The sequence below is a fragment of the Dipodomys spectabilis genome, unplaced genomic scaffold (genome assembly GCF_019054845.1).
Source record: "Dipodomys spectabilis isolate Male_0828 unplaced genomic scaffold, ASM1905484v1 ptg000107l, whole genome shotgun sequence".
Taxonomy (NCBI): domain Eukaryota; kingdom Metazoa; phylum Chordata; class Mammalia; order Rodentia; family Heteromyidae; genus Dipodomys; species Dipodomys spectabilis.
The window spans coordinates 3890206-3910428 of NW_024870784.1; the positions used below are offsets into that span (position 1 = coordinate 3890206).

The 20223-nt window shown below is 56.4% G+C and overlaps 1 protein-coding gene across 1 annotated transcript in view; it reads left to right on the forward strand.

Annotated features, from left to right (window-relative positions):
- Positions 1 to 7027: 7027 nt before the first annotated feature.
- Sim2 (SIM bHLH transcription factor 2) overlaps positions 7028 to 20223 on the forward strand; it is a 40317-nt gene continuing 27121 nt past the window's right edge. The window contains exons 1-3 of the mRNA XM_042687374.1: positions 7028 to 7261; positions 15125 to 15207; positions 18322 to 18411. Of these exons, the coding sequence (XP_042543308.1) occupies positions 7087 to 7261; positions 15125 to 15207; positions 18322 to 18411 (348 nt within the window). The 5' untranslated portion in view covers positions 7028 to 7086. The remainder of the gene's footprint in view (positions 7262 to 15124; positions 15208 to 18321; positions 18412 to 20223) is intronic.

Sequence of the window (20223 nt, forward strand, 5' to 3'; positions counted from 1 at the left end):
ACTTTCCAAAAGAAATCCAGTCACTGGATCTCACACCAGGAGGGTCCAAATAAGGTGCTCTAGGGCTGGGGGATTGTGGTTCAGTGGCAGAGGGCTTGTCTGGCATGTAGGAAGCTGTGGGTTCAATTCCCACCACTGTAATAAATAACTAATAAACAAACAAATCAATAAAGATACCCTTGAAGAGCAGGTGGGTGAGGTCAGCCCTGGAATTGTAGCATTTTTGGCAGGTGTCTCTATCCAGGGATTCACTGTCCTTCAATCATGAGATTTGACAACTTCTCCTGAAATGATATAAAACAGATATGTAAATATCTGGAACTTTTCCTGAGGCACGTTGGCTGTTGCTTAAATAGGGAGGGTTTAGTTTTTGTTTTGTTTTCCTGCTCCATTACCTTATGTACGCTTCAATAAACCCTTAGTAAACTATTTTGTAGGAGTGGCCATAGTGTTAGGTGGGTGGACAAATGGAGAGAGGAAAGGTGGGAAGTGCAGTGGTCACAGGCAATGTACAGGTGTGTGCACGTGACCCAGAGGGGAGGGGGGGAGGGGATCCAAGATGTATAGTACTCAAACTGTCCTGTTGAACAGTAACGCTGTAACTCCTTTACACAGTCACTTAAAATTTTAAAACAAAAAAAAAATGGTATTGATCTCTTTCTTCTCTGATCCAACTATTCTGGAATAAAAACAAAATTCACAGCCTTGATGAGATGGTTTAGAAAGTCTCTGGCCTTCCATCCAGACACAGTTCAGAGCAGCTCTACCTCCACGCTGCGGCCCCCACCTTTTCTCCCCCAGTGCCTGCTGGGATGTCATCAAAAGCTAGATTTCTCCACTACCCCCTTCTCCCCCCAAACTCCAAGGGCAACTACAGAAACTAGGTCTGGACAGCAAGAAAACAAGAAAATCGATGCGTTGTCTTGGACCTTGACCTGGAGCGGGTGTCTTGCTCAGTTCCCTAACATCTCACCCTGATCGGGAAAGCGATGAGGGGGAGACCTTGAACGCCAAATCTGCCCGCTCTTTCCCAACGCCTCTGGAAGAGAACCACAGAGGATTCCACTGTCAGGTCGAATGACGCCTTCGAGTGGAGTGTTGGTGAGGTACTGACCAAGATTCTTCTGTTTCTGCCCTTGAAATTAAACCGAGTTGAGACCAAAAAGTATTCGTAGTCTGGAGGTTGAATGCGTTGTGGTTCAGCCGCTGCTTTTTCTTGAATCCGGGGAACGTGCTCTCGTTTTTGTTTTTTTAAATTTCTAAACGAAAACTCACCTCCTCCCTTAGGGGATTTGTGCTGGCCCCTGGAAAGAACCGTCCCCCGTCCACAGGAGGGGGTGAGGGGCGACTGGAGGTCCCCTGGACAGTGAGTCCCCCCAAAAAGCTGCACCTCCAACTGCGAGTTCCAGATGGGCGCTGAGCTCTGCCTGTGCCGGAGGCAGCGAAGCTAAAGGAAAAGTCCCCGACTTCTGCTGTCACCCGACACTGGCCACACCACATCCCGCGTCCCGCATGGAGAGAATCTGGGGAGAGCCCCCCGCGGGGGAGGGAGGAGGCCAGATGTGTAAGCTCAGCTGTGCTGGAGCCCAGGGGCACAGCTCAAGTACCTTCGGGACCCCCGCCCCCAACGTATACCCCCTCCTCCAAAACCACCTCCACTTCGTTCGCATATGCTTGTGAGTGCGAACAAATCTGTCCTTTTTTTAGGTAGGTGGGTGCAGCACACAGGGCCCCCCTCCTTCCCCTAACCTGCCTGCCCAGGTCGCATGCCCAGCCCTGTCGGTGATTTCCAGAAGAAAAAGAAAAAGAAAGCCGGGCTCAGGTAAGCCAAGTATCTGCATAGTCTTAAAATCACCAGTCTGTGTCTGCCTCTGCCCGCTGTTCAGACCTCTGACCGAGGGAAGGGCCTGACCTCCACCCTCTCCAGCCCTCCTCCCCCTCTCGCTGCCAGCCCCAGGGCGTCCCTGGGTCCCCAAGCCCACCTCTCCACCAGGCCAGCTGGACAGTGGTGAGGCTGTGGTCTCCACGCCCACCCACGTGCCCGGCCCCCCTCACCCCACCTCGCCCCCACACCCCCAGAACTGAACTTCAGCTCCTTCTTCGCTGGAGAGGAAAAAGCCGGCTTTTCCTAGTGCCTTTAGGATAGAAGAGAAAAACAAAATAAGAATCCGCCCAAATTGGTGGAGGAGGCAAAGTTTGGGGCAGCGATGGGCACCCTAGCCCGGCCCGAGGGAACCCTGAGCACGCCCCTCACGCCCCCCAACATACTCAGCGGACTGTGGAAGGCACAGACACACCTCAGCTCCGTCTTTCCTAATCCGTTTCCTTTGGAAAAGAGATTCCCCACTGGTAGCTCTGCTTTGTAAATAGATGGCTGACATGAATTAAACGAAACAAGTCGAGCAAGTGTCTTTGCAGCTAGGTCACAAGCTGTAATCAGTACTCTGATTAGGGCTGGCCATTGTTATGATCAATTATTATCAGTCATGAGCATGCTGGAGGAGCACGAATCCATCCTGCCCTTACTTTCTTTGATGTATGGAAATATCTCAGGTGGATCGGTTTCTCGTTGGTTCTCAGGACAGATTTGGGGGTTGATGCTCTTGAGAGATTGTTTTGGGGGCGTCATTAATGAACGAATCGTTTTTCAGATTTCCAGGCAGCGGATGGATAATTGATGTGACCACAGAGGTATTTCAGCACACACAAGACTAAGACTCCTCGGGCTCAAGGGTTTCCAGACTCGTTCTAGAGGAAAGCCGGCTTGGGGGGGGGGGGGGGAGCAGGTGGGCTGCCTTTCTTCGACCCAGGATTATGAGTGGTGTTTCCGCTAAACTGCCAAAGAACCTCTGGGGAGAAGTGCGGGGCCAGAGGCTAGCGGGAGGGTAAAGGGGGGCGCGGCCCTCCCCTCCCGGGCTGCTTCTCGGCACCTAAAGTGTCTCCAGCTCCTGGGAGGCCGCCGTCCTCCCTGAGGAGCATTGTATGCTCGGGGAGGGGTTTCAGAAGTCCTCCACCCTCAGCAGCTGGAGAAAAATCACACTGGGACTTGGGGAAAAAGGAAGAGGAAAGGGCTTCAGATGTTACTTCCAGATAAACTTTATCTCCAGATAAAATGAAAGGATCCTGTGGTTGCTGCAGCTTTACTTGCTCTACGCTCGTTCACGTGCCCCCCCCCTTCTCTGGAACTTGGCTAATCGTAATAATTAACTACCGGTGTCACTAATTATGTTCATTACCAGCCCCTTGAAAGCAGGGAGAAGCAGGCTGCACGGAGCTGCTGCCCGCTCCCGTCCATCCCAGAATCTGAAGTCACTCTGGACAACCCAGAGTCTCACCGCCTTGAATCTGTTCCTAGCAGCCTGGACTCCAGCAGGCCACCCAAGCCTCCAGGAAGCAAAGGCCACCGAGCAGGAGACTCCGGATCCCTGCTAGAAGAGGCATCTGTCTGTTGCCTGGCAGGCCATCAAATTACCAGATAGAACACCAACTTGAAAGCAAGCATGTTCTCCAAACACGTCTTCCAGTGGAAGAAACTCCTGTGCTTTCTAAAAGCAGGAAGGGGGAAAGAAGAGGAGAGGGAAGAAATTGTCCTTGTACTGCGTGCTACTGTCTTCCACTGTTTAAGCGCTGCAGGAATAAATGATTTCGACATGTTTCTAGCTACCCGTAATTATCTTCAGCACTGTGTGCAAACATTGTCATTGTTCTCTGCTTCTTTCTGGAAGTAGCAAGTCCTTAGAGAAAAGCTGGTGTGCAAAGGAATTTACACAGAGAGAGGAGTGGAGGGAAAAATTGAACTATTCTTTCAGATAGTTCAGACAGAAGGGAAAAAAAAAAATCCCTCCCAGCCTGGCAATAGTTGCGTTTGAGATGTGGGCGCCAATGATCTTCGCTGTGGTGAACTGCGTTGTACTAATGCCTGTGTGGAAAGCCTGTGTTAATTGAATAGATTTCCCATTGTCTCTTAAATTCCACTTCAGAGCCTGCAAACCGAGAATTCACCCCCACCACACCCCTTAGGAACCCGGTCCCTGTTTCTTGCTCTCTCGCGGCGCCTCTCCTGGGCCCGTCCCGGGTGTAGGGGGGTCCCGCACCCGCACCCCTTGATCTCACAGGAAAGCTCGCTTCCACTGGGGACGGGCCTCAGGTGGGCGCCGGGCGCGCAGCCCCGTCGGACAGCGCCGTTGCCAGCTGCACAGCATCTGAATTGGAAAATTCCAGCAGACGTGGGGCGGCCGGCCGTGGGGCCCGACTTCCAGATCCGATCCGTTTCCCAACGGAAAATGGCTTAAGAGGTGGGGTGCGAGGAAGGAGGAAGAGAGTGGGGGTCCCCCCAGAAGCGGGCAGCGGGGCCCAAGTGCGCGCGGGGAAATCACTGAGGGCCCCCCAACAAGCTGGACCCGGTTTCCTCCCCGCCTTCTGCAGGTTCCTTCTAGGCCCCCCAGGTGAAGCAGCTTCTAGATCATGCCCAACAGGTGTCCAGAGGGGGGGAGGTCACCGGCAGCGCTCCCTTTTCCTTTTCCCAGTTTAGCGCCCCATTTTCCCAGTTTAGGCACGGCTTCTAATCCTGCTGTCTCCTAGCCAACGTACCCTAAAACCGGGCCATGAGAAGGCCTGGCCCGGGTGGGGTTCTCCCTCCACCCCGTGCACAAACAGGATCCCTCTGGGGTGAGCGGCCCTGGGGGCTGGGGACGTGGGGTCCCCGGTCCTGGTGGGGCAGGAGGAGGGGAGGCGCGGAGTGCCTGCCCAGGCCGGCTTTTGTGGGCCTGTTGGTGACCCACGCCCACAGACCGCGGGGTCACCCACAAGCACCCCGTTTCCTTCGCCACCTCTCTCTCCAAGCGAGCCTGCCCGGCCCCGAGGCCGTGAAGTCCGTGTCGCGGGAACCCCGGCGCGGAGCAAGGAAAGTTCCCGCTCCTCCCGCGCCGCGGGGCCGGGCTTCTGCGGTCCGGACACCCCGCTCCAAGCCGGGGGAGTTCTCCACAGCCTGTAACGGGGGGGTCAGAGATCACGGGGGTGGGAGACGAGTGGAATCGCCCCCAGCGGGAGTTCCAGGGAAGCCCTCGTCCGAGGCCCGAGGCGCGGCTCCGGGCATCGGTGCGTCCCGGGGGCGTGCCTTCCTCGCGGGTGCGCAGCCCAGGTCCTCCCCGCGCCTGGAGCCGAACCCCCGGAGGGGAGTGCGGGCTCCCCGGGGTCGGCACCGGAGCCACGCGGCGCGTTTAGCCGGGCCCGCGGAGCGCACGGTGAAGCCCACCGCGGAAGCCTGCGCGGCCTCGAACTCGGAGAGGTCAGGGGGGCCGTCGGTGCCCGGGCAGTGCCAGACCCCGGGTGTGGGCCCCCCCGCCAGTGCCCGTCCACAACGAAGACCCTGCACGCGGCCCCCCGCGCTGTGTCCGCTCCCCGTCCCCACCTCCCGGCCCGGAGAGGACCCGCGATCGGTGCCCGGCCCGGGCCCGGGGCGCCCCGGACGCTGCCATCCGCGCCGGGGCGGAGGCTCAGACTCCGGGACGGAATGAGGGGCTGTGCGGAGGAGCCGGGTTCGCTCCCATCCGGACTGCGGGAGCGGCGGGGAACGGGGTAAAGGGGGGGAGGGGGATCCCAACGGGAGGGGGTCTGGATGGGCTCCAAGGGCCAGGACCTCTCCCCCCAGCTGCCTTCTGCCCCCTCACCGCGGGCCCCACCCGTGCCCACCACACGCGCGCACACGCGCACGCCCCGGTGGTGGTGGTTTGACGCTCGTCACCTCGAAGGGCTTCTCCCGACCGCCGGATTCCCCGAATTCGGGGCTGCGAGGGGGCTCGGATGGCGCGGCCCGGTGGTCGGGCCCAGTTTCCCCGCCCTCCCCCCCCCGGCGCCCTAGGGAGAGGCCTCGCCGGTGGGCCGCGCCCGGGCCGGCCCGCGCGCCCCGCGGCCTCCCGCTCCGCTCCCGGAGGCGCGATCTCCTTTGGCACCGGAGTTTTTCTAGGCGGGAAAGGGCGCGGGGCCGGGCGCCGCAGGCTCCCCACGGGTCCCAGACCCGGGTCGTGGAGAGTGCGCGGTGGGACCGGCCGGGGCTCGCAGCGCTGGGACCTCCCGGAGCGCACTTGGCCGGTGTGTAGCGCCTCCTCCCCTCGGCCGCGCCCGCCCGCGACACGTCCAGAAGCCACAGAGGCGGCCACGGCCCCCTCCCTCCCTCCCTCCTTCGCCCCACCCCACCGCCCCAGCCCAGCGCCCAGATCTCGACGGCGCGCCGTGAGCACTCACCGAGCCCGGGAGCGCGCGGGTGTCTCCTGGGAGTCCCCGGAGGCTGGGACGCGGAGGCGCGCCTGGGGCTCCCGGGCCGCGGCGGGTCGGAGGCGAGTTCGCCGCCACTCCCCCCCCCCCGCCGCGGCCCCTCCTCCTGCCTGCCCCCCCCTCCCCCCCCCCCCCCCCCCCGGCTCGGCGGTCCGGCGCTCCGCCCGAAGGCGGGTCCGCCATAAACAAACGCCGATCGGTCGCACGTGGACCGTGGAGTCGCTGAGCGTCGCCACCGATCACCAGTTCCCGGAGTCGGGGCTCCCTACACCGGCGGCGGCGAAGGAGGGCCGGAAAGCGCGCCGGGCTCCGTCCTCGTGCGCCTGCCCGGCTCCCGCTCCATGGCTCCGCGGCCGCCGCCGCCGCCGCCGCCGCCGCCCTCGCCTCCCTCGCCGCCCTCTGTTCCGGAGAGGCCCCGCGGCCACAGGTGCGAGCGCTCGGTGGCGGAGTAAACCGCACCGCCGCGCCCTCGCCGTTTCCCCGCACCCCGAGGGAAGACGAGGCAGGGACGAACAGGAGGCCGGAAGGCGGAACACGCGGATCGAGCAGGACGCCGAGCCCCGAGCCCCGCCGGACGGCCCGGCCCCCGAGCGGCCGGCGGAGACGGCGCGGCGGGCGCCGCGGCTTTGCGCCGGGCTCGGGACGCGCGGCGCGCTCGGAGGCGCCGCGGGGGCTCCGGGCCGGCCCCGCGCACCTGCCCGCGGCGGGCTCACCAGGATCGCCCGGCCCCGGCTTCCCCGCGGCCGCGGCCCCAGCGCAGCTCCGCGGGCCTGGAGCGCGGCGGGGTCTTAATATGCCCAGACCCGAGGCGCGATGAAGGAGAAGTCCAAAAATGCGGCCAAGACCAGGAGGGAGAAGGAAAATGGCGAGTTCTATGAGTTGGCCAAGCTGCTCCCGCTGCCGTCGGCCATCACCTCCCAGCTGGACAAAGCGTCCATCATCAGACTCACCACGAGCTACCTGAAGATGCGCGCCGTCTTCCCGGAAGGTGAGGCCTCGGGTGGGCGGCCGCTCGGGCTCCCCGCCGGGGTCAGCGCGTCCGCGGGGGCTGCGCCGGGGCCGGGGCCGGGGCCGGGGCCGGGGCGGCCCAGGCGGTGGAGCCATCCCTCGGCCCGTGGCAGAGCAGTTGCAACCCAAGAGTTGTTTCAGGGGCCGGCGGTCCCCCGCCGACACGGCAACGGTCCTCTTTCCCTCCGCGTTTGCATTTTCTTCCGCTTTTCTTTTCTTCCTGCCTCTGTCAGTCTCCTTTTCATCCTTATCATCGTTCTTCCTCCTCCTCTTCGTCCTCTTCATCTCCTCCTCCTCCTCTCCTTCTCCACTTCCTCCTCTTCTCGTTTTCTTCCTCTTCTTTCTTCCTCCTCCGACTCTCCATGTCCCTCCACTCCTGTTCGTCTCCGTTTTGTTTTGTTTCCCCTCCTCTCCTCTCCTCCCCTCGCCCTTCCTTCCCGTAGCTCTCCTTCTGCTTCTCCTTCCTCCGTGACTTGCTGGCGTCCCTGTTTTCCTGGGGAGGTGGAGGTGCCCGGCAGCGGGGAGGCCGGGGCGCCGCGGGCTCCGGGCTCCGGGCCGGTCCCCTTCCCAGCGAGCGAGCGAAGATTGAGGTCGGGTGGAAGACCGGAGCTGGGTGAGCCGGGACGCCGCGGGGGAGAGAAGCGAGGACCCCGGGCCGGAGCGGGGCCCGTTCTGGTTCCAGATCGGCGGAGGGCGGCGGGGCCCACGGCGCCCCGAGCCGGGGTCCGCGGGAGGAGGGCGAGCGCGGGTCGCGGACACGGTGGGGTTGCGGGTGGGCTCTCCCGGCCCAGCCTCTGTCCGCCTCAGCCGGGGACCGCGGCGGGCCCGCGGGGTCCGCCCGGGACGCGGCAGGATCTCCAGGCCGTGGAGCCTCGAGGCTGCGTCGGCGTCCGGAGCCGTGCACGGGAGCCAAGCCGCGGGGAGACGCCGCTGCCGCCGCGCGCTCCGCCCGGAGAGGGTTGCGGATTGCGGGCGGACGGGTGACAGGTGTCCCGCGGCCCCGGCGCAGCCCGCAGCCGGCCGCGGGGTCGCCCCGGAAGCCGCACGCTCTCCCGCGCCCGCCCCGCACGCTCGCCTCTCGCTCTGAAGTTGCGTTTTCCGCCCTCTCCCTCCGACCCGGCCTGGCGCCGGCTGCGGCCTCGGCTCTCCAGGCGCCGCGGGCCTGGGAGCGATCGCCGGAGGTCCCGGAGCCCCGGGGCTCCCCCAGAACCAAGGGCGGCCTCGGAGGGGGTCCCCCCTCCCCACAGCCGGGCTGTGCGCTCTCCTCCTGGGCTCTGGGTGGGGGGCCTGGCGCGCGTCCCCGGGGCCCCCTGCCCCAGCCGGGCCGCCGGGGGTGGCTGACCCTGGCTTATTCACCCTCCCGGTCCCTGGCCCGCGACGTAGACGGATTCCTCCGCAGCCGGCGTTTTCAGCGGAAATGCACGAGGAATCCGGTGTCCTCGGGCTGCGCGTCTCCTTCCCACCCGGGGCGCGGGGTCGTGGGAGTGGCCGCTGGGCCGCGCGCCCCCTCCGCGTGCTACAAAATCAGGTGTGGAACCGGACCCGGCGCGGGGCGGCCCCCTGCTGTGCGTGGCTTGGTTTTTGGTTTGTGTCAGAAAGCAAAAGAATAAATGGCAAGAAGAGTAAAGCATTGGTTGTGAAGGATCCCGAACGCGGCTGAGCTGACCCTCGGGAGAGGGCTACCCCAAAGAGGAACGCACAAGCCATGCTGGCTTGGGAAAGTTGCCTAGGAAGGCTGCTAAAAAGAAAAATCGAGAAGTGTCTTACGTGTTCTCCCACAGGACGCCGGCTGACATTGGCTGGGTACCTGTGGAGTCTGGTGTGAGCACGGGCTGCTGGCTGGGGGGTGGGAGGCTTGTTGGGCTGTGTTCAGAGCCGTGTTCGGGGCTTTCCTCCCCGCGGAGCGGCCAGCTCCCTCTTCCCAGAGAATAACGCGGGAGACTCTGGCTTTGGCTTTCTGGAAATGACTCTAAACCTGTGGCGTCTAACTGGGGGAAGAGGGTCAACTTCTACTCCCCCACCCCCTCCCCAAGCCCACTTCCTGCAGAGCCGCTGTCCGGACTGGAGGAGCTGTCCGCTCTCTTGGAGCTGGCGGTGTGCGGGGCTGAGTTGTAAATCTGAGAGTCCAGAGCAAAGAGAAGATGCGTCTAGAAAAACCTCCATTTTGCAAAGTGACGTCCTTGCCTAACTCGAGGAACTCTGTGGTGGGGGCACAAGGGGCCTCTTCATGGATTTAACTTGTTCTTAGGGATCCCAGATTTACTCTGAGCCTGGTGAAGGCAGTGGCCCTACTGCGATTTTAGAATCAAGGCCAGCCTGAGCCGGGACAGGAACCCGAAAATCGCTGGAACCCCCAAATCGCTCCCAGCTTCCAAAGGGAGAGTTATTGAGTGGCACCCACCTGCCAAGGGAGGTTTTACCCAACCTGTCCCAAGCAGGATCTTGGGTAAAGAAGAATCTAGAGACCATTTTAGGACTGTGCGGGTTGGAAAATGAGAAAGGGTGGGAATCATCAGACCAACCCTCACAATCAGAACAACCTGCGTGGTGCCTGCCTTCTCCAGGCCGAGGCCCAACTCAGAGGGTCTGCTGCCCAGCAAAAGGGAGTTCTCTGATTTGGAGAATGCTTGTTTTGTTTTTGTTTTTTTAATTTTACAGGTAGTTTAGAGGTTCTGCTGTCACCTGGCGTTGCTCAACCTCATTCTTTGTAAAATGGGTGGATTTTGGGTTCTACACGTTGTGTGTGGGTGCATGTGTGCCCCCCACGGGAAGACCTTGGGGCAGAGGAGGGGATCTATTCCAGTCACTCTGTCCCGCAAACTCCTAGTGTTCATGGGCACCGGCGGGGGTGGGGGGAGCTTTTAAACAAGGAGAGGGTGGATTTCCACCATACTCTAAAAGCCCGCTGTTTTCTGGGTGTCCATTTTCTCTTTCAACATTGATCTGAGAACTCAGAGTTCGTCAGGGTGCGGAAGAGAGCTAGTGAGCAACAAGGTCTGGAAATGGAAACCTGGGGTGAGGTGGAGAACGGAAGGCATTGAACAACCGCAGCTCGGTAGTTGGGCTTAACGGACTACACCCAGTGGCCCAGGGCCCCAGAGAGGGCTCCAGAGCCCAGAGCAGGCAAACTGGGTGCTCCCGACCGTAGGCACTGTGGGCACGCTGCCTGGGCCACACCAGAGAGGGGCAGTGTTGGTTTTCAGCAGCCCTCCCCCACTCATTCGCCAGAATACCCCTAGATCTGAGGTTTGGGGCCAGGATGTGGCACTTCCCTCTGGACCTCCCGATCCTACAACTAACTGTCAGGTAGTTGGAAACTCAGGCCGCGGGTCCTTTCCCCTTGAGACCCTTTTCCAGGGGACAGACCTGAAACACGCTGGAGCGGTGAGGGAGGGAGGGAGCACACCATCCCAACCTTTACTTAAAAGCAGAAAACTCTCTTTCTCTACCCTCACACACACAGACCAACTCCCAGGCTGAAGTATTCCAGTAGCTGAATTCCTCTAGGTTGCCCTTCCAATACGGCACCCCTTTTATGTCCCTGCCTGGTGTGGTGGGACCCCTTTTATGTCCCTGCCTGGTGTGGTGGGAAGGAGCCCGATCGATCCGGGATTCTTGGCTGAAGACCTCTTAGCGGTGGTTTGTGAAGTGACAGGCGTCTAGCGCGGCAGAGGAGCCTCTAGAGCCGCAGGCCTTTCTTAGGCAGTCCCAAATCGTGTTTTCTAGCACAAAGGCTCGTGTTTGTAGATTAATATACTTTCATCCCAGCGCTCCCCCCCCCCCCTGCTTTGAAGCTGCCAAGGTGTGGAGTGGGCTCTGGAAGACATAGCTCAGGCCCGAAGCCCACCCTTGCCCCTCAGCGTAGTGCTGAAGGCGGCCTTGGAGCAGGGTGCACACCACGAACCCAGTGGCACATGGGATAGAGGGCAACACCCCGCCCCACACCCTGAGCTCCTCCTGGCAGCTGCATCCGTATTTCCCAAGTGTATGTGACCATGCGGGTGGTGTACGGGTGTATTGACCCAGTCTTAAGCCGCCTCCACTCCCTCCCTGGCCCAATTGGTTGGTGGGGGCTCTTCTTGCCTATCTAGCACCCCTTTACACACCTCCACATGCTCTTCTGCTTCTGGGTCAATTGATTAAAACCAGGACATTTTTGAGGGGCTTGGGAGAGAACAGAAAAGGTAAGGCCTGAGACAGACTGGTATGGTCTGGGGAACCCCCAAATCCTGATGATTTGCAGGGGTCCTGCCATTGAGAGAGGAGGTTTATTAGAGGTACAAGCTTGGGGAGGGGTCCTAGAGCACCAAGAAGGTAGCCCCAGCCCCCAACTCCCCCCACGACACCCTCTAATGGGCTTGCCCAGTGCGGCAGCCCTGATGGGAGCCCTCCCCCAGCTCGCCCACCCTGGAGGCCGGCCAGCCAGCCGAGGCCCTGTGGCTTTAGTGGGGTAGGTGAGATCTAGGTGCGCAGCTTGCACAGAGGCCTGGCGTGCTTTTGGATGGAAGCAGGAGAGCACCCAGCAGGCCCTGCCTTCTCTCTCCCTCTTCAGGCTCTCTTGACTTGGGAATGCTTTGCCAGCGTTTGCCACCTAGCATCCACAGTGGCTTGCAACAGGCCAGAGGTCGCACTCCCCATGAACCCCTAGCCCCCCAGGAGTGACAGCATAGCCTGCAAGCAGCCACTGTCCAGTTTAGAGCCTAGAAGTGAAGATTGGAGCACTGGCTGGAGATCTGGTCCTGCAAAGTGGCTAAGAGGAAGGAGCCAGACACTGGCTCAAGTGGTAGAGCACTAGCCTTGAGCACAAGAGCTCAGACTGTACCCAGGGCTCTGAGTTCAAGTCCCTGTGCTGGACACACACACACACACGCTCTCTCTCGCTCTCTCTCTCTCTCTCTCTCTCTCTCTCTCTCTTTCTCTCTCTTTCTCTCTCTCTCTCTCTCTCTCTCTCTCTCTCTCTCTCTCTCTCTCTCTCTCTCTCTCTCTCTCTCTCTCTCTCTCTCTCTCCCCTGGAGGAAAGGGAGGCTGCTTCTGTTGGGAGGGATCCTGAGCTTTTTGTGGTAGGGTGAGGGTGAAGACAGCCCTTCCGTGGTGTTGAGGCCATTTGTTTTCCATATAAATGGGGTGTGACCTGGGAGAAAATGTGCGCATCTTGACATTTCCACCAAAATCAGGGCCCTAACTCTCGAGGCAGGAGCCAAAGTCCTGGTGACAGGGGTCCTGCTGACCCATCCAGAAGAACTCTGAGTCCCACCCTCCTCATCCTCACATTTGAATGGGGCAGCAGAGAGAAAAACCATCTCCCCTTCTCTCAAACGCTCTTATTTCCGGGTCCCTTGTTTGGGTCTGTGGCCTACATCTGGAGATGTGTCCAGAGCCCGTGGATCTTGAGCTGTTTGTTGACCGACCAGCCAAGTGGCCCAGAGTGGAGCCGTCACACTGCGCTTCTTGTGGAGGTTTCAAATCATAGCAATCAGGAGTGTGGTACAAGCACCGGCACCCCAAAGCCCGGGCAGCAAGAGGGGAAGGAAGTGACAGAATCGGTGTTTGAGCTCAGCTCCTCTTACCTCAGTTTCTCCCTGTGGCTTTCTACAACCTTGATTTTTCCTGGCTTTCAGAAGCCCAGGGGTCCCCAGCTTGTCCTGTCAGGAAAATCGAACTCGGGGTCCCCAGCGGCTCCAAAGTCCTCCCTGCTACCCCAGGAGAATCTTCACCTATAGGCTTACAGGCTCTCCCCACTTTGGTTAAATAAATCTCTTTGTTGGTCTCACCCTGGACTCACAGGCCAGGCCCCTGACTTTTTGCCTTTTGCCAGTGAGTAGCACTTTACAGTATCAAGATGATTCTTTCCGTCACAACCTTTTCTTTATTCTGTCTCCACGTTCAGTCCAAAGCAGATTTTTTTTCACGGGCTGAATGCAAAGCCCTTGCCACAGCGGCGGCTAATGCAAGAGTTGGCAGGGCCCAGGAGAGCAGCCTGGGAGGGGTCTCAGCAGCCTCCCTCCAGCCAGATCGGCAGCCCCAACTCTGCCTGTGAATGGAGGCATGCTGGGAAGTTACAGAAGAACCAGCAGCTTAAAGGAGCAACGTCTCTTGGAAAACTCTTGGGTTGCAGCAAAGCTACAGGGCTTTCTGCACTGGTTTTCTTTTGAAAGAGTCCAGCAGAGGTGTCTGTTTTAGGGGGGCTCATTTCCTGGGCGAAAATTCCCCCAGCTCACTGGCTCTCCCAGGTGGGCACTCCCTGAACCCCTGTACCCCTCCGTGGGGCCTAGAGGCCGGAGAGAGCAATGTGGGCACCTCGCCCTACTCAACTCCTTTATAAATTAGTTCTCAAGTTTCACTTTTCCCCTTCCTGTCGAAATGGAATAAAGGCGGCCTCCACCATCTGACTGGAACTGAGTCTGAGGGCGCTCCTCATGCTGCTGGGCGCAGGGTGGCCATGCTTGGATTTTCTGTGGTCAGGGTTCAGGTTCGGGTTCGGGTTAGGATTTTCTGCGGTGGAAGCGGAGGGGCTTTGTGTGGCGAGCGGCGTAGGTTTGGAGAGATTGGATGAGCTGACATTAGCTGCTATGTGGGGAGACCAGAGCCAGCCCCAGATTCCCACTGTCGTCCATCCAGCCCCAGGAATAGAACGTCATTCTTCTTTTTGTAAGCTTCCCAGCAGTAGGAATGTCTACCAAAGCCTCTGATTTGTCTCCCAGAGTGCAGGCGGCCAGGGAGCCCACGCAGGGTGGTGGAACCCATTCCAGGCTGCCCACTTGAGGGTGCTTCCTGCACCCCAGAGTCTCGGTGGCAGAGGATTCTGACGGGCTTGGACCTCTGTTCCCCCATGATCCTCACCCACAGGAAGTGGTGGCAGGTGAGGATGAGGTGTCAGCGACACCCTGGGGTCACCTGCAGGTAAACAGCAGGGGTGGTGGACAGATGCTGAGCCACTGCCCTGCAGGGTGGAGAGTTCTCTGAGGTGGGGGCTTGGCGCACAGGCCAGACAGCTTTGGCCGAGACTGGGGGCTGGTGGTCCAGCCCCCACATCCGCTTCTGCAGGCTTCCTCACTTCCTCCTCAGTGGGTCCTGCTGGAGAAAGCCCAGGCTCTCCAGGGCCGCAGCGGCTGGCCCAAGGGTGCAGGGAGAGAGGGGGAAGGGAAGGAGGGAGGGACAGAAAGAGGGAGGGAATGTTATGCTTGGTTCTCTTTTACTGGGTGCAATTTTGCACCCCAAGGTGGCCTTGGAGAAGTGGGGTTTAGGAGTCCTAAGGGGCCCAGTGGAGAAGCCAGGGCCCTGATTGTTGAGAGCAGACAGTGCCCGCCCATGGTCCGACCATGTCCCCCTCCCCGCCATTGCTGCTAGGTTTAGAATTTGCCCTTAGGAAGTCCCACCCAGGCAGGAGCTCTGGGGTGGGAAGTGGGGGGCAGAGCTCCTGGGGAGCCTGCTTGAAGACCTTTTTCTACTTTCCTGTCCCAGAAGGGAGGCAGAGAGAGAAGGTTGTCGGGGATTAGGGGTCAAATCGATCCCCTCCACTGGCTTCCAGGATGGTCAATTTCAAAGCAAATTAGATTACTTTGTGGCATTTCCAATCAGACGGCACTGTCAGCGCTGGGGAGCACGTGGGGCCCCCCATGGGAGCTCCGGCCCCGGGCCAGGCCAGAGTTCTCCGAAGAAATTCCTCCTCCAGCCACGGATGGGGTGCAGACGGCCATGACCTGCGGGCAGAGGAGGCTGGGAGCCTCCTTCTGTGATCTGGTGTGTGCAGCGCAGAGGTCCTGCGTGTGGCTGGCTTGTGAGGTCCTTGGCCTCCGGCTGGGCGCCGCTGTTTACTGTGTGTTTTATTTATTTCCTCTTCTAGGTTTGGGAGATGCATGGGGCCAGCCCAGCCGGCCGGGGCCCCTGGACAGTGTTGCCAAGGAGCTGGGGTCTCACTTGCTGCAGGTAAAGCCAACTGGGGAGGGGCACTCACACCCCTGGGTGGGACTTAAGTCTTTTCAGACCGACCTTCTGGCTGTTCAGGAACTCAGAAAGCAGGAACCTCACCCTCAGCCTTGGGCCATTGTGTGTGTTTGCAGAGGTTATACTGAGGCAGAGACAGTGCCAAAAACGAAATAATGACAGTACTTGTTGGTGTGTGTGTGTGTGTGTGTGTGTGTATCCATTGGGGCAGGAACTCAGGGCCCTGGTACTTTCCCCTGTCATTGAAGGCTGGTGCTCTCTCTACCCCTTGCTCAAGTGGTAGCTCCACTTCTGGCTTTTGGGGGGTAGTTAATTGGAGATAAGAGTCTCAAGGGCTCTCCTGCCCAGACTGGCTTGGCACTGAGATCCTCAGCTCTCAGCCTCCTGAGTAGCTAGGATGACAGGTGTGAGCCACCACTGCTCAGTACTTGAGTTTTCTCAAAGCCAAATTCTTTTCAAAACATCATCCTCTGACTCTATCACTCACCTACGGTACGTTCTATTTCTTTTTTGGGGGGGGGGAGGAGGTCCGGTTGTGGGGCCTGAACTCTGGTCCTGGGCGCTGTCCCTCAGCTCTTCAGCTCAAGGCGAGCGCTCTACCACTTGAGCCACAATGCCACTTCTGGCTTTTTTTCTTTTGGCTTATGTGGTGCTAAGGAATCAAACCCAGGGCCTCATGCATGCAAGGCAAGCAAGCACTCTACCACTGAGCCACCTTCCCAGCCCCAGTACGTTCTATTTTTTTAACTCCATTTTATTCTAAGAAACAAGCTGAGACTCAGGGAGGTTTAGCGGAGGAGGGCTCCCGGGCTCCCGGGGGCTCAGAGGCCACCTGAGTAGGTTGTAGGACCGGTTTGTGAGAGCCTGTTGCCTTTTCACGAAAGGCAAGGAAGAGGCTCACTGGGCACCAATGGCCACTTCCAGATCAGTGGCCCATGCCAGCTGGCAACCACATCTCATCAAAGACCCAATTCGTTTCCCCCTTCGTTGTGTGTCTCTGGCAGCCACAAATGCCTTACCTAGAGAGAGCGACTTTGCATTTCCTCTCTCTATTTTATGCTTTCGTTAAAAAAAAAAAAAAGTTGGCTGCAGGCTTTGTGACTGAGCTGGTAAAGCAGCCCCGAGCTGTGCGTTTTGGGTGAAAAGAAACCAGATTTTTTTTCCCCCAAACTCATTTGCCCCAAATGTCTAGGTGTGATTGGTTTTATAAATGCGGGCGCTGGGAAGCGCCAGGGGCTCTCTGAGCCCCGCTGGCCGCTGCCAGGCGCTTGCTCCCAGCCCTGCAGTGTTTCACAGTCCGACAGATTATAAATGACACTAATATCAAGGACTACAAAGTGCCAGGAACTTCAGTGAAAACCCGGCGGGTAAAGTCAACACCCCCCACGTCCCCACTGTACATTTAATTAATTCCGGAGATGGCTGTATTATAGGTGGAAGCAAATTAGGTCATTCAGAGCTACGAGAGCATACTCCACTTTTTTCCCATTAAGAACTTTATTATTGTTATTATTGTTAGTATTATTATTATTTTAGCTACTGCCAGCAGCTCTTAGGATTTAATTAGGACAGTTTCTCCACTCATTTTCCTGCATATTGGGAGAGAGAGTTTTCCTCTCACACATCTCTTTAATGATTTTGACACAAAATGTGTCAACAGATGTAGGCTTTTGAAAGTTGCCTTCTAGCTTATATTTCTGAGATGTTTATGTAGTTTATAGTTTATATTTAATAAAATTGCCTTATAGTTTGTATTTCTGATAGTTGCTGGGAAAATACTTTGTAGTTAAGTTAGAAACCTGCAGGCAAGTAAGGTTTATAGCCAGAATGTTGCTTTCAATCTAAGCAAAAGCAAAGGTAAAAAATAAACAGCAAAAATTAACAAATTGTATTTAGGCAGCACTGTGTGTAAGAATATCTTCAGTCTCACATCTACCACATCTTTACCTGTCCTCCTTTCAGAGGGGGTTTTTAGGAAGCACAAAGGTGATCTCGTTCTGATTAGATACTGTAAAAATAGTTTGTAGCCAGAAATTTGGAATATTTTTATAGGTACAGTACTGTGGCTTGTATTGGTTTTTTAAAAAATTACTTTTCTTTAGTATTGAATCTAAAATATGAATGAATAAATAAATACTTAGTGTTTTTATCCTTGACACGTAACTATAGCCATGCCTTTTAGTTTCTGAATCTCCTCTCTTTAATTTCCACTTTCTTTTTTAGAGGGTTAGGAAGATTGAGGCAAAAAAAAAAAAAGTTCTGCATTTCACTGGAGTAGTGTTAAGTTTTCCAGAAATCGCTACTCTTTCTCCTTGAATTTAGCCAAGGTTATTTGATCTCGTACAAAGTCTACATAGTTAATAGTGTAGACCTAAGTCTGGTAAAATCTTTGACTATTTTGTTTTATTTTCTAGGGAGTGGTGGGAATTTATTATTCCAATGGTACGTAGGGGTAACTAGGAAATTGTGGCACATTAGGTGATGTCCTCATGGTGCAAATGATTGCCAATTACGACGTTAAATGGTTTATAGAGGGGCAGATGTTCCCCTAAGAACCATAGAACTCCGGATTTGTACTGAGTGCTCAAATAAGCCCAAACTATAAAGCTCCTCTACTCCACAGTGAGTGCACTAGGAAGTCTCCCGTGCTTGGCATGATTTTGTGATGTGGATGTGAGACTGTTTTTCAAAGTGCTTTAAAAGCATTTGAGAGTCTGGCCTGGGAAATGAACCTCAAGTATGTAAGGCTGCCTGCAGATCTCCCGGCTCCGGCTCCTTTTTTACTGTATGTTAACAAGTGTGTGTGTGCACGTGTGTGTGGAAATAGACTGGATGTGCATGTGTGTATAGATCTATGCATATACACATACACATGCAAGTGTGTATAAAGAGGGATACGTGTGTCTACACATATACACATATATACACACGTATACAAGCATATATGTAAATAAGTATATATACATATGTACCCAGGCAGCCAGGGGTTGGCCACGCTAAGCACGCAATGCACCACGGAGCTCCCTCACAGCCTTTCCTACTTAATGAGGGTGGAGAGCTACCCTCACTCCTCCTGACACTGTTTTCTCTCTACAGACTTTGGATGGATTCGTTTTTGTGGTAGCGTCTGATGGCAAAATCATGTACATATCTGAGACGGCGTCTGTGCATTTAGGCTTGTCCCAGGTAAGTAGTGTCTGTACACAACCAAAATATTCAACTGAGTGTCTGTGGACGGGACAGCCTTCCAACCTGAACAGCCATCTTTTGAAACCTCCCAGAGTGCTCTGCTCAGGGTGTCCCTTTGCCTGGGGGAGAGGGGGGCAAAGGAGGATTGTTTCTCCTTTGTGGCTAATGGCCAGTGTGTCTGAGCCATCATCAGACTTCTAGACTGTTCTGGGGCCCACTGGCTTGTCAGCTTGCGTGATGATCTTGCACGCCCGGCGCAGGGGTTGGACACAGGGCCCTCAGTCCACACGGGCGGCCACGTTGCTGTGAAGTGGAGGGAAGCTTGCGGAGGCCTTGGGTGTGAGGCTCCGCGTATCTGGGAGATGGGAAGAAGGGATAGATTTATGAGTGTTCACACGGCATTTGGGGTCATTTTTCCTGAGTTTTTTTCCAGCTCAGTGGTTGTTTCAAGTAAAGCATTTTATAAGCTTGTGATAGAAACTCATAAAACTCAGTTTACTACTGTTTTGTACCCCCAAGGTCCTGGTTTCTTTCGACCATCTCCATATTACCAAATTTCCCAGCAAAGTAGAGCCATCATCCCTCAGAGGAAAGAGGTGGGACCGATGTGTCGACAGGGCTTAGAAGCTTGTTCGTGCGTCTCTGGGGAGAGGCCGGGTTGTCACCTCTGATTTCGCTGGTGCCGATGGTGCGGCATAAAGTCATACTTTGTTTTTAAAGACTAAAAAAAAATTAATTGGCAAAAAAGAGAAGACAAAAATGTCACTTAAAAAAATAGATGAAGGGAATAAATGTTTCTTTCTGTTGTGAGCTCTCGGTCTGACTTCCCCTGACAACGGAGAACACAGCGCAAGTAATGACAAGCACCAAAGAGTGGGTGGTGGAGCTCATGGGATCGCACAGCGCTCGCCTCCTCCGCTCCTTGAGCCAAAAGAAGGCAAGGCGTCTAAGGCGTCTCAAGGCGTCTCAAGGCGTCTCAAGGCGTCTCAAGGCGTTTCTAGGTGTCTCATGTGGCTGGAGTTTTTGCACTGAAAAGCAAAATCACTGAATTTAGAAACCCACGTAAGACGGATTCCTTTCAGGTTTCTGCCAGTACATTTAAACCAAACAACAAACAAAAACCAAGGTCACCTCACGCTGCCCCACCTTCTCCTCCCAGGTCTATCCTCCACTTTGTCCGAATGGTTAACGTTTCTCTTTCCTCATGCGACACCAAGTGACTCGGGCCCAAAATCATTTGAACGTTTCTTTTCTCTTCCTCTTTCCTTGTCTTTTTTACTTTTCAAATAAGGGTTTACTAAGGCTTGACTCTTGTACTCACATGACTCATGGGTGGATATATTTGTTGAATGAGAATGAACGTTGAGAATATGAAGTTTACTGTTTCTGTGGGGTCACAGGAGAGGTAGCTCGGTGGTAGAGCACAGGCCTGGCATGTAAAAGGCCTCTTTCTGTCTTTTACTATTTCTCTGTTTTCTGTGGCTATGATACCTTGATTTGTTATCTTGCCCTATTTAGAAGTAATTAGGATCCTTTAGTTTTACCCAGACTGATTTCTTCTGACTAAATCTGACAAAAATGACTTTGACTGGATTATTTACTCCTTTTTTTTCTTTTCTGGTGGTTTGAACTCAGGACTTCTCAAATTGCTTGGCGGATACTCTATCACGTGTGCCACACCTCCAGTTCTGATTTTTGTTTGTTATTTTAGAAATGGAAGCTTAAGGACTTTTCTGCCTGGTTTGGCTTTGAACCTTGATCCTCTAGATACCAGCCTCGTGAGTAGTTAGGATTACAGAGGCACAAACT